At 40.9% G+C, this 23,032-nt stretch overlaps 1 protein-coding gene across 6 annotated transcripts in view; it reads right to left on the bottom strand.

The window, feature by feature from the left end:
• Window positions 1-19,508, bottom strand: part of PAWR (pro-apoptotic WT1 regulator) — a 79,232-nt gene extending 59,724 nt beyond the window's left edge. For 2 of the 6 annotated variants that reach the window (XR_008974922.1, XM_057429453.1), the window contains exon 1: window positions 18,165-18,969. Coding sequence is in view for 5 of the 6 variants with exons in the window: in XM_057429453.1 (XP_057285436.1) it covers window positions 18,165-18,941 (777 nt within the window). In the remaining variant the exon portion in view is untranslated. The other 4 variants (XM_057429456.1, XM_057429455.1, XM_057429457.1 and 1 more) reach the window with 4 other exon arrangements.
• Between the last annotated feature and the right edge of the window lie 3,524 nt (window positions 19,509-23,032).

The following is a 23,032-nucleotide window of genomic DNA, read 5'->3' as shown; positions in this document are numbered from 1 at the left end:
AAAACTTCAAAACTTTATGTCCTAGCAGACGTTCACACCTGGATGTGACATGCCCATTCCTGTTACAATATGCTACTAGCAGGTACACCACAGTGATTTCCAGTGTGTAAGCTTCACACCACCTTTCCCACTCACTATTTATTACCAAGGGATGACTACCAAGGGACTTTTTATGAGGACAAAACAGGCAGCTGCCAAATGTCTGAAATGGAAAAGCAAGCAATGAAATTCCTTTTGCCTGAATTAAAATAAAAAAAAAAAAGTCTCCACTTGTTCCTTCTTGTTATCTTTTGTCCCAGTTTTGGTGCTGTTGCTGATGACATACCAACAGCGTAAGTCACTCCAACAGAGAAACAACTTTAAATGTAACATGATTGTGGACTGAATCCCTGACAAGTTCTTGTTAGGTCCACTAATGGCAGCAGTAGACATCTAGCCCCATTCCAAGCAGGAACTGACTCAGCCATATACTCCCTGAAGATCAAGGGATTCAATCCAACTGCTGTGTATAAAGCATTCTGACCAATAGATGAAATATTTAGAGGATAGGATTATGTTCTGAACAATAAAAAGAGGCTTCTGGAGATAAATGGCTTTTTTTACAGCTCTTAGAAATAAATCCACCTTTCAAGGACAGTTCCATCTTCTGAAAAGGACTGGTCTTGAAAGTAAAAAGCACTCATCTATAAACTCATTAACATTATAAGCAGCAAATGCATTTAAGCAGAAAATAAGCACATTCTTGAAAAGCTTCCCAATTAATAATAATAAAAAAAAAACAAAACCAAAACTAAACATCCATGATTACACATCCACTTATACTGCAAACTCTCAAAGGTGCTAAAAGGTTTGAGCAAAAATAAGAGCAACAAATAAAAACAACAGCTGCAAGTGTTTATTTTATTCAAACCACTCTGCAATTAATAAACTAATTTTTAATTTAAAGACAAAATCCACACATGAATTTTCATCCCAACACTACCAGTCCTGTGATCCCTCCTAATGCATCATCTTTTCTGGGTAACACGTAAAGATCTCCAAAATACCCCTTCCTCTTGCTACATTCTCTTCTCTCCACCCCACCCCCCCCCCCACATTTTCAGCTAATACTCTGACATTACTAGCCTCACTAAACTCAATCCTGCAAATTCCTGACATTCATGTCTTTTTAATCTGAAATGTAACTTGAGGAGATGGTTAACATTTGACCTTTGCTCTACCTCAGACATACCTGCAGCCAAAAAAAAAAGTCCAAGGCATGCCACATGCATTCAGTCTGAAAGGATGTGTTATTTTAGAGTTCCCAGCACACAGCCTTTAAAAAAACCCAACCCATTAAAACTTCAAAAGGTAATTTAATAAACATTCCCCTAAAAGCATAGTTTTGCATGAACATTACAAGCTTATGCTAAGAATGAAGATCTAAAGCAGTAAATAAGAAATAAATCCCTAAAAGTATACACTTAAAAGTCATGGTGAATTTAAGAATTAAATGGCTACCATACTAATGAAAACAGTCTCATTTAATTAAATTGGATACTATGGCAAAAAATGAGCAACAATAAATCATACATTGATTACAGAAGTAGACACGGTACTTAACAGGCTATTAAAAAAATTAGCCAGAAACAAATTACTAAGACAAATGGAGGATCAGGTTAGGAGAAAAATCAGAAATAAAAAAGCAGGCTATTTCTGCTACTATCTGCTTGCTCTAAATGAAGCCAAGCAAAGGCTCAAATATAGTTTCCTGGATCCTATTCTTTACTCTTTAAGAAAGAAGTTTTAAAATTGAACCTTAAAGATTATTCTAGCTTTTTTCCCGCTCTCCTACTTTTCCTTCATTACACACACAAACACAAAGAATAAGGACTTTAGATGCTTTCTATATGTACTTTAAGGAGGCTACTCTTTGTTCCCCTCACTAAGTGTAGGTTTGGATTTTGTTTTTTTTCCTTGTTCTATTTTAGGAAAAAGATTTACTACAAACTAAATCCTTTCAATGATCAATGGGAAATGTTGTACTGGTATCACATATTTTTACCTCAAATGAACTTGTTCAGGCATACAGCCCTCACATCCTTTCTCCTCTTAATTACTAGTGCACACTACTGCCAGTATCTGGCAATGCCAGAATTTTGAGGGAAGAAAGAAAAGAAAGGGTTGGAATACCAGGGATGAACATGATTGTTTAATGAGCCACAGTCTCTTTGCTAGGAGATAGTCCCCATTTGCTGTTATCTCTATCAACTTCAGGCATTTGGTTTGTCACAGAGTTAAGGCATGACTGAACATGCCATTTTGAGATTGTTCTTGTTAAATAAAACATGCAGCTACAACTGATAAAAGGAATGTCCTCCTACAGACATGATGTATGACACCTAAAATTTTAATAAAGTACTTCAAAGTAAAAAGTGAAAAATAAGGTAATTTGCTTTTGTGTTCAATAAATCTTCACTTTCACAGAAATGCACATTTTCAAACCAACCTCTACCAGCAGCTGCTGACTCATGAAAACAGACTAGCAAACTTGCCATTTTCTCAGAGCAAAACATTTTAAGATACAGATTTCCATAACTACAAGCCAAGTAAACTGCAAAACCTTTGTTTCCAAACAAGCTTCCTCTGCATATTAAAAACAAAACAAAACAAAACAAAAAAAAAAAGAGCAGACAGACTACATTCTATCAAGTCTTCTTTGGAAGGACTGTCAGAAAGAAAACATGTCTGTCCTTCCTTCTGCCCATAGCTGATTCAAAGCCAAGCCCCTCCAAATCAAAGCAGCTGTACTTACTTGGGGTCAAGCCTAGATGCAGAGCTTATTTCAGAGTCAGGTAGCTAGCTCCATGCTTAAACATCTGTGACCTACCACTGAATTCTTGAAGCTTCTTTGTCTAGACAGGCTGCTTCCCCCTTCACCCAGTCCACTCTTGCACATCCTATTCAGCTCCCCATGCAAGTGCCATTCCCTCTAAGCTCACTTCTTACACCCCATCATCTATGAAGTTCATAGCATGCTGGCTCACAAGCAGTTCATACACATGAAGAGAGCTAGAAAAGTATGGTCCATGCTAAATTCTAGATACAAGGCAGCATCTGTTAGAATCATCCTTGATTGCAACCATTTTACAGTGGTACACAAGCTCCCACTTCTGTATAACTTCTACAGCTATGTCCCAATGAAGAATAAGCCTTTTCTTCAGCATCATCCAAATGAAACTGAATAATCAAACAGGTAGTTTGAGCTTTGGTCTATTTATTATTTTAATACTAATACCAGTAATATCTAAGCTGCATTTAGAAACTAATGAAAAATGTTTTCTTTTTTTTCGTCAAGCTTATCTATAAAAGGAAATCCTAATGGTAAAAAAATATAGATCCTTTCCCCTACTATCCTGTGATATTTTTAGGGGGTTAATTCATGATTTGTTAGTGCAGTTTCCTAATAAACAGTGCCCAAGTGGAAGAAACCATCCCCACTTGGGATGAGAGATACAAATCATACAAATGAGAGAAAAATCTGAGTTCTGTAAACTAGATGAAAGCAGATTATAATGGAAAAATTCCACTCAGAACATGAAAGAATATTTTACATGCCCTACTTTCCTTTTGCTAATCAGTAACTTTTGATATGGACAAAATACCAGTCCAACAACAGATCCTGGTTCATACAGTCCCTTTGAACTTCAAGAAGAGTCCTGCTATGCAGAACCAATAACTGTGGCAAACCAACTATAACAAAAAAGTCTCTTTAGCTTTTGTTTCAGCTTTAGATCACTACACTAAACTATCCATTACATAAATAGGATCAGTTCAACATCTCAAATTCATGGCGGACTAAAGAGGTACATTTTAGATGCAGGCTCATATAAATGAAACCAAGCTAATTTTCACATTTTAACTTGGATTCATACACATTTATATTAACAAAATTTCTGGCCACCTGTGTTTTAAGAATGCAAGTAACATGCTTCCTATTTCAGAACCTATAATTAAAAAACAACTTGACTGGAACATGCTTTTGTTTCTCCCTTCTCACACTCAAATTCTGCTGCTCTATTTTCCCTTTGTCATGTGCTTGCCCCTATTTTTCCAATACAAGTTTTTGTTTGCCACATACTCACTTTGCAAGTGTCTTGGAAAATTAAGGGCCAATCCAGTCATCTAGCCATTGCACATGTAAAGCATTAACACTTACTGCAACCCAGCTTGGTATTTTTTCCAGCATTCTTTAAAACAGTTTATCCGAGTGTCAGAAACTCCAAACTCGTATGTGAGTATGAGCACTGGACACATCATACATTCAAGACAAAATAGAGCAAAAGAAAATAAAGATAAAAATAAACCAATGGATGACACAAAAGAAAAACATATAGAAAACACTACCAAGAACCCAACAGTTTTCTTCAGGTTAAGTTGCTGACTAAAAGTTCTAATGTTCCAGTAGTAAAAGAATTCAATCTGTTCTAATCTTCTATTTCTTCACTTTATTTACTATGTTAAAAAGCATAATGAACAATGATAACAGCAATGAAGCTAAAACCATAGACGTGGGCACTTGAATATTCAGTAGTTTGCTTGTTAATAAAACCTATTACAACTGAAGATGACATTACTCTGGTAAATAATCCACTCTGAGAGCCAGCTTGAATACCCCTGCATCCCATTTCCATGCCCACATGTCCCAGTACCTCACCATCACGGTGCTCCCAGATCAACCCAAGTGGGATTCTAAACTAATAAACTGTACCGTCTTTTAAAACTCTGTAGGGATGTCTACACTCATCATAATGGAATAGATAATTCAGTGATACCTTGCAGTGTAGATAATTCAGGCTTCAGAGCTCAGTCTCCAGTCAGAGCCAGCTAGCACCAAGTGCTGAATGCTTTAGAACACAAACATGTCAACAACCTCCAAATCTTTCTAAATAATCAGAAAACAAAAACAATTGTGAAGAATCAAAAAGGGAAGTTGAATGGTAGCTGGGAATATTTAATGTGTGTATAAATATATTAATGTATCTATTTCTGATTTCTTGGTTTGATTCTCAAACATTCTTGCATCTCAAAAAATGTAACATGCTATAAGACGTGGTTTGTGGTGTTCAGCTGCTTAGCAACACCTGCATTCAAACAGCCTCCAAGAAAGTTTGACAAAAACTGATCTGACATCTGACGAGCTCGATTTCTTTACAATTGAAAGGAAGAAGCAAACCCACAAAATGGGATTATATTAAAATATCCCTTTATGTTTTAGACCAAAGAAGACTGTCAGATAATGGGATGCTCCTCAGTTTCTGCCTCAGGCTAAAAATAACTCCTACATTATGCTGTAAAAGTCAAGTGCCTGAGGCGTCTTTCCTTCATGCAAGATAATTACAATGCACATCATCTTCAACAGGATACAAGATCTCTTTATGCACAATCACTGTGAAGTTTTCTTAATTTTTAGTTCATTTCCCTTTTCCAAAGAATTACCTTTAGGGTTTCTGTGTATTCCTAGCCATAGGAGGCCATTAAAAAGTATTAAGGACTCTGTCCTTTTTCAATTATTTCAATTAGTAACAAATCAAGAGTAAAGAAAAATAGGCTGAACAGGAAATTCTTTCCCAGATGTGTTAGGACCAACTAAACTCTAGCTATGCCATTATTCAGAAGTATTTAAATGTAGGCTTCTAAACGTTGAATTGTCAAATGCAGGCCCCTAATTTAATTGTTAAGCATGCTCAAAGTGCCCACTTCCAATATACTTCACTGGAGTGAAGTACTTAACTAGAGTACTCAGCACACCAAATACATGCTACTTACTCAAACTTCCAAATCTGAAAAGTTACCACATTTCTGTGTTTGTTAGAGTATTTCATACCTTTGTGAAAGAAATGTGAAGACTTTGTGAAAGAAGTTCTTCAACAATGTAACATGCTTACACCCAGACCTCCAGCAAAACGCTTTGCCCACTGTAATAGAAACTTCCCTAACACCCAGTTCTGCAACACCCTTTAGAGTATAACTGCATGCTCTTCCTGTCTCATTTTTTTTTCCTCCCCAAAGCAGTTTACAATTTCTATGCTCAAACATCATGAACACAAATGACAAATCTGTAAACTAACAACGTTAAGCCCCAAACACATCCTTTTACCTGTTCTCAGCATACTGCAGCAGAAATTAATGCAATTAAAAGGGGTTGCTCGCATCGATACCAACAGGGAGCACCTCAATTCACCACACCTTCACCTATTTTTCTTAGAGAACAAACCCAAAGGACTGCTCTGAAAAATTTCGCTGTACATTCCATTTTTAAATCATTCAGCATGCCTCAGCCTTTAGAGATCTTTGTCGCTTATGTCTAATTTAACTGACAGAGTTATACAATTATCCTTTGAAGCACAACATTACACACACACAAAAAAAACCCACCTTTCATCTTGGAGTTAGTACATTAATTTAAATAGCAGGTTTTTTCACACAAGATCCGAGAGGTTTTATAGGAAGAAAAATATGGTAATGCTAAACATGGCTGTGTAACAGACAGAAGTTAAAGCAACTCATTTAGTACAGCTCTGGAACACAATTTGCTACAGGACCAAGCACTTCAAGGTTCCGCTCCACCTCCCACATTCCAATATATCCAGATCCTTACCACAACAGATGTCAGAGAAAAAAATTAAATGTAAGTATGTAAGAATTACATGACTGTTTGCATAAAAGCCTACAATACTCCGGGGGGGAGGGGGGGAACTGGGGGAGAAGAGGGGCAAGTGAAGGGGGGAAAGAGAGAAGGAGAGGCTTTTAACTTTTTGTTCTACTAGCTTCAGGAAAAATTACTAAGCATTAAATGGTACCTCTGAAAAGATAAGTTACTAAACCAGTAAAAAGAACGGAGCAGACAGGCAGAGAATCTTCACTGGGTTCCAAGTTACATGTGCTGAAATTGTGTTTCTACACTCTGAAGAATGTGTGCCAAGTAATATAGGATGAGGAGAGCTTATCAGTTAACTAAGGTTCTATTAAAGTATTGCTAAGGAGATCTTATCAGTTAACTAAGGTTCTATTAAGGTATTGCTAAGTACTGTTGTCTGACCAGTGATTAATACTACTTTAGATATCTGATTTGTTGAAAACATAAAGCCATGATACTATTTCAGATTGGATTTAGTATGCAAAAATTAATAAGCCACATCAGCACAAGTAAAAAAACACACACACTCTGCAACTCAAATCCATTATTAACTCTCTGGGACACAGACTACAATCACAACTGCTGCCAAATTTAGGACAAACTAAGGCTAATAAGACACTGGCATAGCTCTGGCTTGGCAAAGCATTGCTTAATTAATAAAAGTAATAATGAATAATTCCTAGTTTAACCTCCAGTGACAAAAAAAGTAGGTTTATGGAAGAAACTGAGATTATACTTCACATCACTGACTGGTCTGCTCATTGCACCTCTGAAGAATTACTCAGATTAAATTAGTTCTAAGAGCTCCGAGAGCAGACTAATAGTTCTTAGCACTATTTCTAAATTGTTACTCACAGTATAGTGTTGTTTTAGAGCTTTTCTGAAGTTAGGTTCATTTAATAATTTGCTTCAGGGTACCAGAACACTAATTACCTCATAAACTCTGCCATAAAGCTAGTCTTTTATAAACACAAAAAATCTTGAAGAATATACTTATTTTTTAAATGCAGGAAAAACATATTAAATTTAAATGCTTCGTATTCCTGGCCAGAAAAACAGCATTCTTAAAAAAAGGGGGAGCATAACACTTTTCTGTTAATCTAAAAAAAACCCCAAACCTTTAATACCCAAATATGTACCTAAATACTGAAGAGGATAACACTCCCCCTCCCCCCCTGCAAACTACAAATAACTCATTTCTCATTTGCTACTTTAGCATTCAGTGTTAAAAATTTATATATCCTTTCCAATTATAAAACAAGTAGGTCAGCTTAATTTCCTTTAGTGCTGCTGGCTTGAAAGAGGAGGTAAAACAAGACAAAAAGCACTATGTAAGCTATTAAGAAACGATTTTAAATTAGTGACCCATTCAATAATGAATACTGTATTTGTTTATTTTGCCACCATTTCAGTCATTAGGAGCTAGCTTCTTACCTAGCCTTTATCCACATACAATTTGTAAAGATAGGAGCCTCAGTCTCTACACTTAGCAACTTTTACATACAAGCTAAAGAAATTACAACAGCCAGCAGCAATGCTCGAGTAATTTTCTCCTTTCTCTCCCCAGAACAAAATATAGGAAAAGATAAAATATACAAACAACAAATGTCAACATTTTTAAGCTCAAGACAACTGTTTATCTGGTAGATAAAATCCCAGGTGTTGTAACACGCAGGCTTCTTATCTGAATTACTAAACAAGAAAGAGATTGGCTTTTGGTAACTGAAGATGACATTACAGAAGAGCAGGTTTTACAGAATAACATGCTGATTTGTACTGAAAAACACATGTAGTTGGTTTGGATAATTAGGTTTCCCTTTAAAGGTCTTCATCAAGATACTTATTTCCAAAGTCCACCCTTATTACCAATTTTGGTGAACTTAAAGGAGCTGGTTAGTGAGGTCACCTGAACTTGACTGCACAAGAACTTGTATGATGAGGATCTAGACCTTCTTACTCGAAGTCAGGGGCCATACCTCAAACAAAACAGAAGAGCATATAAAAAAATTCTAAATCTATCTGTATGAATAACCTTCTTCCAAAACCAGAAGTCCACAAGGGAACATGTGTATGTGAATGGACCAGCAAAACCCCCTCATCTTCAGGTATGGTTCTGCAATGGCTTAAGCCAAGGTTTACATCAGATGAGTCACCTTCTTCAACAGATGAGCCACAAAAATCTAAAAGTTCACACACTTGCACAGAGCAAGGCAAAGTACCACAGCCACCAAGTATAGAGCTAGGCTCCTTCCAGCAGCCCGTGGCAGGAAACTGGACACAAATTTAAAGGAAAGACGTTCTGACCAGAACAGAACAGTTTCATTGTAGGGACAGTCAAGTACTGGAAGGGTGGCTCAAATAGGCTGTGCTGTCTTCGTCCTTAGAGGTTTTCAAGACCTGACTGGATAAAGCCCTGAGCAACCACGCTGGATTAAAGACCTCCTGAGATTCCTTCCAACCTTAATTACACTTCAGAATATGACACTCGCAGGCCTGGAATAAAAGGCCTAAATGCTCCATCCTATTCCTCCTAACAACATTCAAGCAGATCAAATACTGTAAAATCCTGAAATAAAACATCAGGGTTTATGGCTTTTATTTTAATTTCCCATGACCTTGTGAAGCATGGGAAATAGTCATCCACCTACAGTCTTCCAATTGGAAAGTCTTTAAATACACAACTCAGACTTAAAAAAAAACAGAGAAAAATATACACGAGTTCACAAACCAGACAGTTTTAAGAAATCAGCGCAGACTTTTGTGGAACTGAACACTTAACAGTGACCTTCTCAGAAGTCCCCTGCACACTTCGAGCTATTGGAGGGATTTAGAAAACAACCATGCCCCAGAGATGCAATGAAGTAAGAAGCACTAGAATTTGTGCCAGTATTTCGCACATTAATTCATATTATCATGTTTAATTTAGAGTTTGGATGGGAATTGTTTTAACCTTTCCTTGTGAAACAGTAATCTATTTCCCACCAGCTCTTACTGGGATATACAGAAACTGCATTTCTGATCCACAAGTTGGTTGGGGTTTTTGGGTTTGTTTTTTTTTTTTTCAACTGCAGAGAAAGATCTGCTCAAAGTAAGCTGCCATCAGAGATACATGAATATTCAAGCTGCATAAAGCAAAACTGAAATAGGGTAAGGGTAAAGTCCAGAGCTGGATGTTTTTTCAGGGGATGGATTTTTGCTTCTCTCACATAGGAGGTGAAGGATTATTTGTTTTGGGAGGTTTTGTGTTGGGGCTTTTTTTTTTTGGCTTGGATCTTTTGAAAGTAACACATCTGGGATATAGTACATTCAAAGAACAAACAGGCTGATGGAAAGTTATAATGCAAGTCTGGAGACATAAAATAATTCGCAAGGCTTCTGGTGGTTTATAAGTGACTGCGGAAATTAATCCATTCATGGTTTCTGTTCTCTTGTACCCTTAGAGAAAGTTACATCTGTGCAACTCAGTAGAGTTGTTCTCCTTTTTAAACCATTTTTTTTTATTAGCACTTTATAAAAGTAGTTCTTACAAATAAAAGATATTGTTATAAAGGCATAAATTACAAATATTCCACAGCCCCCAGTCTAGACAGAAATGTCTCACTGTTACTAAAAATGTCCTTCTTCCTTTTTTTGAGGGAGTATTCTTCAGCCCACTGAACCTACAGTAGAGAAATAAACACAGACTAATTTACTTTAAGCTTTGGAAGCTAAGAACCAGTATCAGCAGAGTTTCACCAGAAATGGGCAAAGTCAAAATGAGGAAGTCTAAAATGCATCCAGTCTATAATTTGTTCCTTCTAGTACAGAAACAAACACAGAAGTCTAATTTTGGTTTAAAATATATTTTATATTCCATCATTTACTACTATCATCTCCTTCCTAATGTGTTCAATAAATGAGTCTTTCAGTAACTAGTTCTGAGCATTCAGGTGGGATGAATCAGGATCCCCAAAGTCGTGAAGGCATTTTGAAGAAATCACAATTCCAAATGTTGAGGTTATAGAAGCAGCAGCTTTGCAGCAGTTCTTTTTATTCAACCTTCATGATTTACTCCTTATTATTTCCTCCACATTATGAATATTAGAACTTACTTATGAAAACACTATTAAAAAATACCTGAGACTGCTATTTAAACCCATTACCTTCAGAAGACAGTTCAAAATAAGTGTTATGAAAGATAAGATAGCAAAGGTGGATTCAACTGGAGAATGAAGCCAAAGCACCAACTCATTATCCATCACTCAGAGCAGTTCCACCAACATGCTATAAAGTTTTAGGGTTTCCTAATATTGTGTAAATATTAAATAGTTAAAAATATCAAAACACCACAAGTTTTCAGCAGTATTTTTCTTGCAAAGTATTAATAGCTTCATCTACCTGAGAAACACAACACAGCGACAAGATGGACTGACCTGTCATCTTTCAAACTACTCTTTTGTCCTGCTGCCTTGGAAAAAGCAATTTTCCAGCACTTCCACTAGCAAAAAGAAACTAGAAAAACCCTAAACATTTTCTCTCACATACACAACTTTAACAATGCAGCTGTATTAGCGTACACAGCTTTCATATGAGAGCTTTCTGCACCAGCAATTGTAGAAACTTTGAAAATTTCCTTCAAGGACGAAGAAGGGTCTTTGACTTGTCTCCCTGTATTATCTTTAAAGCCAAGCTGGTTAAATATGGCCCACCAAAATGTATTGTCAGGGGCTGGAATACTGGCTGCATCTTCAGGCTCAAAAGGTTGAAATCAGTATTATAAACTTCCACTGGCAAACAGGTTAAGTGACATCCCTCAGGGGCTGATATTAGTGACAGTAATACGCAACACCTTTACTAACAACCTGCAATGGAAGGTACTCTAGGAAAGTTTACAGCTAACACCAAACTGGTAGGGACTGGTTAAAAGGCTGAAAGGTAGAACTGCTATTTACACCACCCTCAACAGGCTGAATGTAGTCAAAGCTTTACTAGGCAAGACCCTAAGAAACCTGATCAAAATTGGCCCAAAACAAAAACTGATCAAAACAGCAGGATATTGGACTGGACAACTTTTTCGGAGATCCAATCTATACTTATGTTATGATTCTGTGTCTATTTACACTGCCATGTATAATATACCAATGCTGAAAACTCTTTAGCACCCAGCTTTAAAGACATAATCAGACCCAGAGCATGTTGTCCATACCCATCTCTTGTGATGACGTTTCAGCTGCATATAACCTCACAATATTAGTCTTCATATTCAGATATGAGTTTAAATCTCTTGAAATTAACTCAAAGTTATTTTCATTTATATGCCTGAGCTACTAGTTTGCAAATAGCCAAAGCAGCAGAAGTTTCTTTTTGATTTGTAGGAAACCATCAACCTATCATTCAAGCTAGACTAATGCATCTTGTAGAACAGTAACAAATATTTCCAAAGCAATTACTTGTTACAGTAAAGCTACATACAAATTCTGGAAAGAAAAAAAAAAAGTCAGATAATTAATTTTTAGCAATACTTAGTTGTGGGTTCACTTCAGTGAAATAACTGGTCACATCAATACTTCCCTCCCTAAGATTCTCAGTAAGACTGAAGTCACATTATTTGCACTGGAAAAATGCTTTATGTTTATTTCAGCGTAAAAGTAGACAAATGTACAGTTGACAGGCTGTTTCTACTCTGGACCCTACAGTACCTTCTTCTTTCAGACTATCTTGTCTTTTAAGTAGGCTTTAGGAACAAACAGCAATGGGACAGACAGAGCTTCGGTCTTGAGTACTAGAGAAATACCCTAGAAATCATGCAAAGAAACACCAACCTTCAGTCAGCCAACACCTACATTTATTTAGGGTTATTGGCTACATGACAGACTAGCAAGAAAAGGCAGTAAATGGAAAGGCTGAACATCAACAAGCTTTCGACCACCAATTACAACCTAAACTAAATACTCTTCTTACTTGCTGCAGAATTCAGCACTTAACAGAAGAGGAAATACTTTACTTATATTGCATTTATTTTCTGCCTACTAACTGTATCCTTTCAGATGATTCACCCCCCAAAAAGGAGAGTGAAACCAACCAACCATACAATAATGTTTTCCAATTATACCTAACTATTAAAAAATCATTTTAAAAAACAACCTTCCCAAAATTGCACTTACAGATACATGCAAAGTCAAAAGAATTAGAGGGAAAATTAATGGCTTCTGACATTTTTCCATCACCGTCCTTCCTATTCCAGTAGGAACGAGTGCTGGAATTAAAAAGAACTAAGTACATAAAAGAATCAGTACTTTCTGGTAGAGTCCTGTGAATTCCAGCTATAGGTACTAGTCTACACTCCGTTTCTCTACAAAAACAGCTTTATTAAATTAATCAAGAAGAAAGCCATATCGCTTCGAAGGGAAATTACACAACTTCCACCTATCTTCTCCACCAGAAAATTACTGCACTGCCCAGCCTGATTCCAAAACAGCTTTATGCCTAGAGCACAGAGACCCCAGATTTGCAAGATGTACACGCAGGGATTTAGAAGCTGGTACAAAGATTCTGGAATTGAAAACTTTCCAGACTTCTAAGTTTATTATGTGATTTATTTGACCAAATAACTTCCCTCACCTAGCTAAGTGTCAGGATACTAACACAATCTCTTAATATAAGCTTATGCGAAAAAAGATAGGAAAAAAAAAACCACCAAAAAAAGCCTTTTGAACAAGTACTGCCCACAGGCTCAGACAACATCAGATTTCACAAAGGCATCAACAGCAAAACAAACTAGATGTAAACCGTCTCAACACAACCCTTTTATCAGAATCTAAAAAGGCTTGTTTTGATCCTTTCACCCTGCTACGTCTGAAGGAAGAACCATAAATGGAACTGGAAGATGAATGTGTTCACCAGGCAAAGCAAGCAAGAGGATGGCCTAACACATCCCAAACAGTCATCCAGGTCAAATAAGCACATTTCAGGCTTCCATTCTAACACTAGTACCTCTGCATGAATAGTAAGGGTATCAGTCATCAGAAATAGTTGGGATTTCCCATCCCCCCCCAGTACTTTGAACAAACACTTACTGAGACCATTCCCCCCCCCCCCGAACATATGTAAAAAGAAGGAATTTGTTTTACAAGAAAATGCACAGAGATGCTAGAAAATGCAAAGACACTACCTCATTAATATGGAAAATGGCTAGAACTCTTCTTTCATTTAATATAATCCTTAGGTAGGGACTCAGTAAGAAAGATGCTGCTGAAGGCAACTTCTGGTCAAGAGTCCAACCACTAGCACAGGATTCCACTTTTTTCTACTCTGCAGCCATTCAGAGAAGGATTTCAGTTCCTCTAAAACATACCCAGTAATTGCTATGGTTGACACATTTAGCATTTAAATTTTCCTTAAGCATTTCCAACTGGAATGCGGGAGCTTTCTGTCAGTCAACTCAGCATGCTGGACTACTCTAGTAGCAGGAACTCTTTCCCCACAGAAACTGCTCATTGCTCTCTGCTCACTTACAATGCTGCTGTTCGGTATGACACCTACCAAACACCACACCTGCACTGCCTTCTGAAGAGGTAGAGCAGACTCCTGGCTTCAAGCCAGCTTCAAGCCATCAGCATGGTTTCAAGAAGTCATACCCTTACTGCTGTTAGTAAGTAGACAAGAGATGAACACAGACTGGCTGAACATCCTCTGCAGATTCCACCTCTGAATCACTTCTACCTACTCTATTAGTTACTTTCCACAAATGGGTCAGGAGACTGTTGAGTCTCGAATCTGGCAGGTTCCCATGCAAAATACACAGATTTGAGTTCTTTACACCTTTTTAGATCATTCATCACCCTATTATTAACATAAGAACACCTCTGAATTTAGATGACTTCCATCTGGTTAGGTGAAAATACAAACTTTGTCTGTAAGCACACACTAAATAAAACCATGGTAAGTAACTGTTCTTCCTAGATGGACCATGTTTTTTATTACATATACACCTTTTTTTAAAATGGTAACCCCCAAAAAAGTTGTTATCCTCCTGGCTGGGGTTCAGAAAAAAAACTTACCCACACAGCTATGCCAGCAGAAATCTCCAGTGCAAACAGCCACAAAAGTAAAGCTGCACTTTCACCGGTGCAGCTTGTTTTGCCTGGAGCAGGATAGAAGAATTACTATAACAATACAAAACATAACTCTCATCCTATACGTGGGTCCTCACAAAGCACCGTCAGTGTAGCGTAACAGGAACTTTGTGTGTTTTTTGGATAGATACTAGCACAGCTACCTATAAACGTGAAAAATGTCACAAGCAAACCTAACATCTGCATCAAGTGAATACCTACAAACTGCAGAACACTTTCTCACATAACTAAAAATGGTTATAAAACTTAATATTTAAAAAAGAAAACTTAGCTAGCAATGATAGTTGCTTACAATTTAGTTACCTTTCACAAGCTGAAGAATTGTTACACACAAACAGAAAAACCAAACACCACAGCACTTAATATGTATGTGTGAAATCAACATTCAAGATTCAACAAGCTATCAAAGAACTACTTTACAAACACTGAAAATGAAAAAAGCTGCAAATATTTCAGAAGCCATTTTCATCAGCTCAGTTAAGCACTAGCGCTGAGCAGATGAAAAACAGCCTTTACTTTTATCACAATGGCCTGTAAATACAAAGTGTCACCACTACTCCCAACCTGTCACCATCTGTTTTCACAGTTTCCCCTATGGTTTCTGATCTCCACTGACTTCAATACAAACTAGATTTAAGACACAGAACTGTTTCAGACCTAGCTGTATTACCTTTCCATGAAACAGAAGATAAATTAATCATTTACAAGTAACGATCTGCTAATATTGTTCATGTCTATTTCAAGATAGCTGAGACAACACAAACTTTTACTTTCCTTATTCCACCACCTTTGGTAATTCTAAATTCTCCAGCTGTACTGCAACTGAACATAGATCCTACCTCTCTGGGGTAAAAACTGGTTTTGTACTCTGTTTTGGACAAAGCAGCTTCTAGGCACTCTGTATCATCTGTGAGTGCATTTTGTCAACATAGAGACATTTTAATTTCAGAGTATCATAATCTCCTTTGATCATGGTACTCCACCACAGTGACATGCTGATCATAAATGGAGACTTTAGCACAAAACGGCTGCTCCATTCTAGAGAACAACTATATTCTTGAAAAAATAAGACTATAAAACACTGTGTAAAGCTCTAAAAGAATCTCCTAAAAACTATTTTAAAACACACACCATGCAGAGCTACAAGTGGTATGTGGTTAAATTTTACTACCGAGTGTGATACTACCAAGTCATTATGCGTAGCATGATAAAGCTACATCTAGCATCTAATGAGAAAGACACCAAGGAACTAGAGTATTGCAGATACCTTCAACAAGTTACCATCTACACCACAGCCTTCTCGTTTAAAAAAAACTTCAGTTCAATCAAGAAGATATAAAATATCTTCTTGTAAATTAATAGATACATGAACAACAGTATAAGTAAATACTCTGCAAAACATCCACTGGTAAGTAGTTACTCATACTTGACACTGGAGACAGTTTTTGAAGCTGTCCACCCTCAGGAATGATCTAGTGTTCCCTAATTAAACAGTTCTAGGAATGCATGTGGCAATGATTAAAAACATTGAAGAAATGTGAAATACTGAAAAGAGAGAGCTTTGCGTAAGTATATGCGAGTCAAAAATACAACACTACTGGCAAGCTTCTCCATTAATACTTTGTATAACAGGTATCTACATTTATCCAAATTTGACCCTAGAACTGTGATAGAATGCTTAATTCCTAGTTTCGGAAGTAATTAGTATAAAGATAAAAGAAGTTTCCAAGGAGTGCCAACAAATGGCCCTCAGAAATACAGGAATGGGTGAGAACTTGCTTCTCAATGTCTGAATATGTTAACCTTAATTAACAAACCACCCTGAACAGTGAAGGAGAAGCTACAGTAGCAAATTCACACATAAGATTCTAATTGCTGCCAAGCAAGGAACATGTCTGGAAAGCAAAGCATATTTTGAGCAACCGTTAAACAAAACAAACACACACCACAACTACCAACAAACCACCAAACCCCAAACCACACTACCCAAAATCTACCCAAGGAATACTAGTTCAAAGTAGAAAACCAGGAAACTAGTTCAAAGAACTATGACAGTAGTCTCAAAGAGCAAAAAGAAACCCAAGAAACTAACAAAGATGATGACTGGGGATGAGGTACACAGCAGAGGCCCCTAAAATGTAACACTGTACAGCACTTGCAATGTGCAAAACCATTTGTAACTGGGTTTGGTCTAGTTCACTTAGGGAAGATACAGCATTTGAATAGCTCCAAAAGAAGCACAGAGGGCAGGTATTTAGGGGGCTTTGTATAAAACAAACCAACCACAGTCTAGGAAGCTTGCACACTCTGAAGCCAGACAATTCAAGAACTTACTTGTATTCCTCACTTTCCAAAGCAAGACTACTAAAGACCTATGCCAAAACACTTCACCTCAAACTAAAGACTGTGCAAGTCATTACCCTCAAAAATACCAATTATAAAGTCTTTTATTGTCCTAAAACTCACACCTCACTTCCCAGTATCTTCTTGCATTAAAATGTCTGCTGTGAAAGTCCCTGGGAAATCACAAAAATAGCATTAGTGACTTCAGGTATGAAAAAATGATTTCACCTCCTGCTGCTTCAAGAACAAAGGTCTTACTTTCAAATGTTATTAAAATAACCTATGTCAACCAAAAGAAGAACTACAAGTTTTTTCTACAGAGATGGTGGTCATCAGTGTTAGTGCAAAACTGGAGACTAAAATCCAGCTTTGTTCAAAGTTTCCTTTGGACTTTCTTATTAACTGCAAAAAAAAAGCTGAAGACTTAGTTATCATTCTTCTGAATTCCTCCAGGAGTAGTATAAATCAATGCCAGATTTTTATACTAGTAGCAAACCACAGAGGACAGTGGTGTTGGATGATAAAAGTATCTTCCTCTGCCTTCGAAAAAATGCTCTATAAACCACTACATTTTTTCCAATGCAGGACATTCTTTTGGGTTCCAAACTCAGTAATATTTACACCTGAACATCTATTCAGAGCTGATAAATCCGTTTTCTTTCATTACTATTGGTTTGCCCATACTTTAATAGGCACATGTCTCAGTCTGATCTTCCAACAGCCCTAGAGCTTACCCTCTGCCAACAAGACAACATAAAAACATAAGTCACGGGTCATGACAGGTCTAAACGATGTGGACTAAACACCACCTCGCCCGTTTGGATGCTGCGCTGTCACGATCGCAGAACATGCCGGGGCAGGAGGACTGCCCGGTCCCTTCACCCGCTCGCGGCCCCGCGGTCCGAGCCCCCGCCCGCCCTATGCTCTCGGGTCCCGCGGGCGCCCCCGGCGGCGGCTGAGGTGCGGCGGCGGCGGCTGAGGTGCGGCGGCGGCCGCACCACCTCCCGCACCACCTCCCGCAGGCTCACCTCAGCTGCCGGGATGTTCACCACACCTGTCGACCTCCTCTTCTCTCTCAGCTTCCTCTTCTCGATCTGCCCCTTCCCCTTCCTGGCGCTGGGGCCCGAGCTCTTTCCCTTGGCGGCCAGCTTTTCCTCGCCCTCGGGGGAGCCTGGCGCGGCGGCGGGCGGGGGCTTGGAGGCAGGCTCGGCGCCGCGGACCCCGGCGAGGGCCGGTGGCTGCTCCTTGTTCGGGGCGGCCCGACCCAGGGCGGCGCTGGAGAGCCCGACGCAGTTGACGGCCCCGCCGGCGGGGGGCGCCGTGCGGTCAGGGGGCGCTGCCGGGCCGCCCGAGGGCAAGTTGTTGTTCAGCTCGGAGGAGGCGGCTGCCCCGGAGGGCCTGGCCTCCCCCCCGGCCACTGATCCCGGGGCCGGCGGCGCCTGCTTCGCCCGCATCTTTTCCCGCTTGGCTTTCCACTCCTCCAGAAAGTCCGTGGTGCTGCCCCCAGAACTGCGGTAGCCACCGGTAGCCATGTTCCCGGCGGGCTGGATGGCGAGAGCGCCCCACCAGCAGCAGCACCTCTGCTGCCGCCCGCCCTGAGGCGGCTTTGCTGCCGCCCGGAGAAGAGAGGTCCCGGCGGGGCTGGGCGGGAGAGACGGGGGCGGAGAGACAGACTCAGAAGCACAAACACCCTGGAGAGAAACAAAAGGGGAGATGTGAACCTTCCCGCGGCGCTGCCCGTCCTCGTCCCGCCGCTCCGCCGCACCCCCAGGAAGCCCTCCCTGCCCGCGGGGACGGGTCTCCATCACCGCCCGCCCTCGCACGTCAGGCTCCTGCAGCTCGTACCGCGCCGCCCGGCCCCGCCACGGCACCCCTCGCCCGCCGGGGCTCCCCTCACCCCTCGGCACGGAGCCGCCCGGTGGTACTCGCCTCCCCCCACCACTCGTTCTCTCGCTTGCCCGCCCGCCGCAGCGACCGCGAAGCGCCGTCCCCCACCCCCAGAGCCTCCGGGGTGCCATCCCCCCCGACGCCCGCTTGCCTGCTGGGGACCGTGTTCCCGCGCGGCACGGAGGGGGGCGGAGCTGCCAGCGCTCACCTCCCGCCCGGCGGTACCGCGGCTCGGGCGCTCCCCAGTGCTGGCGGCACCAGGTGAGCGGCACCGCCTCCCGCCGTTCCGGAAGGAGCGGCGCTCCCCCAAGCTCCCTGCTTTCCCTCCCCTTTCCCCATCGCTGCGCGGACAGAGCCGAAGCCAGGGCGGAAACTGCCGAGATGGCCTCAACAATGGGGTGAGGACGGAGAGGCCCCGCCCGGGCCGGTGCACTGGGCACTGCGACCTGACCGCTCCGGGTGCCGACCTGCCACCTGCCCCGGCCGGCGCGGCATGGGAGGGGACACTGACCCCGGCGCTCTCGACGAGCGGCAGCGCGGGCGGGATGGGGCGAAGGGCGCCGCGGCCGCCTGAGAAGCCAACAGCCACCCGCCTCGGGCTGCGCTCCAGCTTCACGGGCGGCTTGTAACGTCAGCGCGGTGCCGCCGGAGCGGTCTGGGGTCACCCCTAGGAGCGGCTCCGCCAATCCCGCCTCGCACCTGCCGGAGAGCCGCCGTCACACCCGGCGTAGGGCCGCTGACGGCGCGGCAGGTGCCGGAGGTCGGCCCTGGGGCGGTGCGGCTGCCCGGCCCCGCCTGCAGCTATCAGCGGCAGGGTGAGAGGCCGTATGTGAAGCCCGGCTTGGTCATTGTTTGGCTGTCATCGGGGGCAGAGTCGCCGGTTTGGCCTGAAAAAGCGGTGGCTGCCGCTGCTGTCGCTCCGTCCTTCGACGGGGTCGGTGCGCGGTGGGAAGAGCCTGGAGTTAATCGCTCCCGCAGATGACAACTTGCTCCTCTGGTGGGCAAAGCGCAGTCATGTAGTGGTGTTCACTCCTACAGGCGGAAGGACCCCGTGTTTTCGTGATGTTAAGAGAAACAAGGATTTGAGGGGGTTCACTGTCAGGGCTTAAAAGATGTGTTGTCTGGTGTATAAATAACACAGCCTTTAGTGGGCAAACCTAACTGGGTTAACTATTAGGAATAAGGAGCACACAGGGAATGCGATGGGAGTATGCAGTATCTGTTCACCAGAGCAGCTGGTAAGTGACCAGTGCTGCTCTTTTGGTTTGGCTGAATTCACCATGTCTTAATAGCACCCTGAAAAATTGTGCTATTTGGGGATATCACTGCTTTCAATGGATTTATGGCTTGTTTGACCCTGCTTTATGAAATGTGTGCTGAGGGAAGTGAATGAGTCAATTGGCACTACCTTTCCAGTAGGCTCAGAATATACCAGCTTAGGGCAGAGTCAGTGTAAATCCGTAGAGCTTGGGTTTACACTGCACATTCTCACCTTTTCATGGCCCTTCTTCTCTCTTCAGATTCAGTCCTGAGTTTGTCCACCTGGTTAATAAAATTCATCAGGATTTCAGAATATAAACTTTGCAAAAGTTTTTTGTTTCTTTTTAGAGAAAAAAAAACCTGAAGTCCAAAACAAAAGCAAACCCTGGATGCTACAGATAGAGATGAAAAAATATCCAGCAAAATGGAGCTCTGAATATCTGATGGCAGGCTTTCTGCACCCTACAGTATAAATCACAGGCTTAGTCCATGTAAGTGCTCTTACCTTAGGTATGTCTCTTCCACAGCAGTGGGCACTGTCTCACCGTACCAGCCTTCCCTGGCGTTCTGGTGATCATTCATTTACTTGGACTTTTCACTCATCTGATTTCTGTTCTGTTTTGGGTTTAGGGTTGTTTTTTTGGTGCTGTGGTTGTTTTCGAAGGGGTGTTTAAATGTTTGTATGTATGGAAGTTAAGATATCAGGATGCTCAGTGCAGACAATACCTCTTATCTGTTAGGCTAAGGAAAAATCCCCAAACCAAACGGGCTAGTTGTTCTGCGTTACACTGGAAAGCTGTAAATAGAAAAGTATATGGTGAAAACATAGTTCTGTACTAGCTCTAGGCTTTAATACTCATCACTCAGTAAAGTTGGTCATATTTCTATTTGCACATCAAGCACATAACAAAAAGTTGACATAACAGAAGTTTTGACTAAGCACTCTCCTGAAAAAAAACCCAAACAAAAACCAACCACCATTCTTACCTGAACTCTTATCATAGAGTCACAGAATGGTTTGTGTTGGAAGAGACCTTAAAGATCAGACAGTTCTGACCCGTCCCACCAGAGCAGGTTGCTCAAAGCCCCATCCAACCTGGCCTTGTAGTTTTTAAGTTGGAAAACTACCTGATTGTATTTTTAGAAAACACAGATTAGAAAAAGACTCCTCCATGCGAATTCTTGTCTGTCTTTCCCTTTCTGCTATTTTTTTTTTCCTTTACATAATGAAGAGCTTTTCTTGAGAGAATTGCGTAACACTGACATCACCAGTATTTCTCCCCTGACCATTACACCCTATGAGCAGCACAGCTGGCTGAAAGTGAGTACAAAGTCAGATTAGAAAGTTATTACTTATAGTATGGAGAAATATAGCAATGTATTTTAGTTTTGAGGATACTCACTGTTCTCCCTTACCCCTAATCTCTCCAGCTGCTGCCTGGGCCCCTCTCTCTGTGGCAGACCTTAGCTTAGATATGCTTGCCCCATGTAGCATCTTACCTGCCCACCTATCTTACATGTAGGAGGTGCATTGCCAGGATTTAGCTGCATCTGACATTGCTGTTGGATGGTTGTTTTTTTTTTTCCTCCAATCTATAAAAAGCATTGTGGGGATGTTTTTTTAGTGCCAAAAAGGTTTTGTGTTCCTTACAGTCTGTTATATATTAACAGAAGTTATGTTGTGGTGAGTGAGGTTGGGCTTAAGTGCCCAATACAAAAATGCTGACTGTCAGATGTTTGCATCTCAATAAGGTTGTCTGTGCTGGAAAGCTTTCAGGGATAAAGTCCCAAATAGTTGAAGTATCACACTGCATGTTTTCCTCTGCCACAATGGAGGACAGCTTAATAGCTTGCAAACATTTTTAGAGTGGCACTTTTTTCTTACCTAAAAAATAGTCAGGATATTCTTAAGGCCTAGAAATACAGTTCATTTTATTAGCTACAATTTTAGCTGGAGTAATTACAAGGGTCCCTAAGCCTTAAGATACTGAATTTTATATATTCAGTATTATGGAATGGGATTCTCCCTTAGAGGTAAAATTGTCACCAGGACTGGGTAGGATGATCTTGGTCTCCTTTGCGAGGCAAAACACATATTTCAATTTAGAATAAACCCCATCATTTGTTCTTCCAATCCTGAGGAAATGAAGTGCCTTTTGGGGTTGGGCACTCCAAAGCTGGTTCCTTTGCAAAGGGTTGCAAACTGCTTAAGATTTGTGTCATTTCTTCTAGGGATTCAACCATGTGATCTAACCTTATTCAGGTTTTGTGCACAATTTTAATTGCGCCATAATTTTTTCTGAAGTGGCAGTTTTCGAGGGCTGGAAAATAAGATAGTGAACACAATAACACATTATAGGCTGAGGAAATAAAGGACAACCTGCAAACTCCTGCCCAGTGTCTGTTTGCTTGTTACCATCATGCTTTGAGCTTTGGGTCCCTTCCAACCTGGTGTTCTGTGATTCTATGAACATTTGTTACACCCACCAATGCCAGTGTGCTCTCCATTGAAACATCCCCTCCCTTTCACCCTCTCCAGCATCTCTGGAAGGTCTCCCCACAGACTATGTTGAGGCTACTGGCTTTGCCTGCCTGTCTCTCAAGCACACATACTCTTCTTCCTCTAGACTTCACCTGGCTAATGCCTATTACATGAACTTCCAGGAAACTCTTTTGCTCAGTGTGCCTATCTACTCCTTCCCACATCCAGTTCCCTTTGAAGCCCATTCAGTCAGAATTCTTCATGTTT

This window comes from Pezoporus wallicus, unplaced genomic scaffold (genome assembly GCF_028554395.1).
Source record: "Pezoporus wallicus isolate ANWC-B61680 ecotype Strahan unplaced genomic scaffold, APGP_CSIRO_Pwel_v1 contig_5069, whole genome shotgun sequence".
Lineage (NCBI taxonomy): Eukaryota > Metazoa > Chordata > Aves > Psittaciformes > Psittacidae > Pezoporus > Pezoporus wallicus.
The sequence above is the reverse complement of the archived record's forward strand: the minus strand, read 5'-3'. Positions and strand labels throughout refer to the sequence as shown.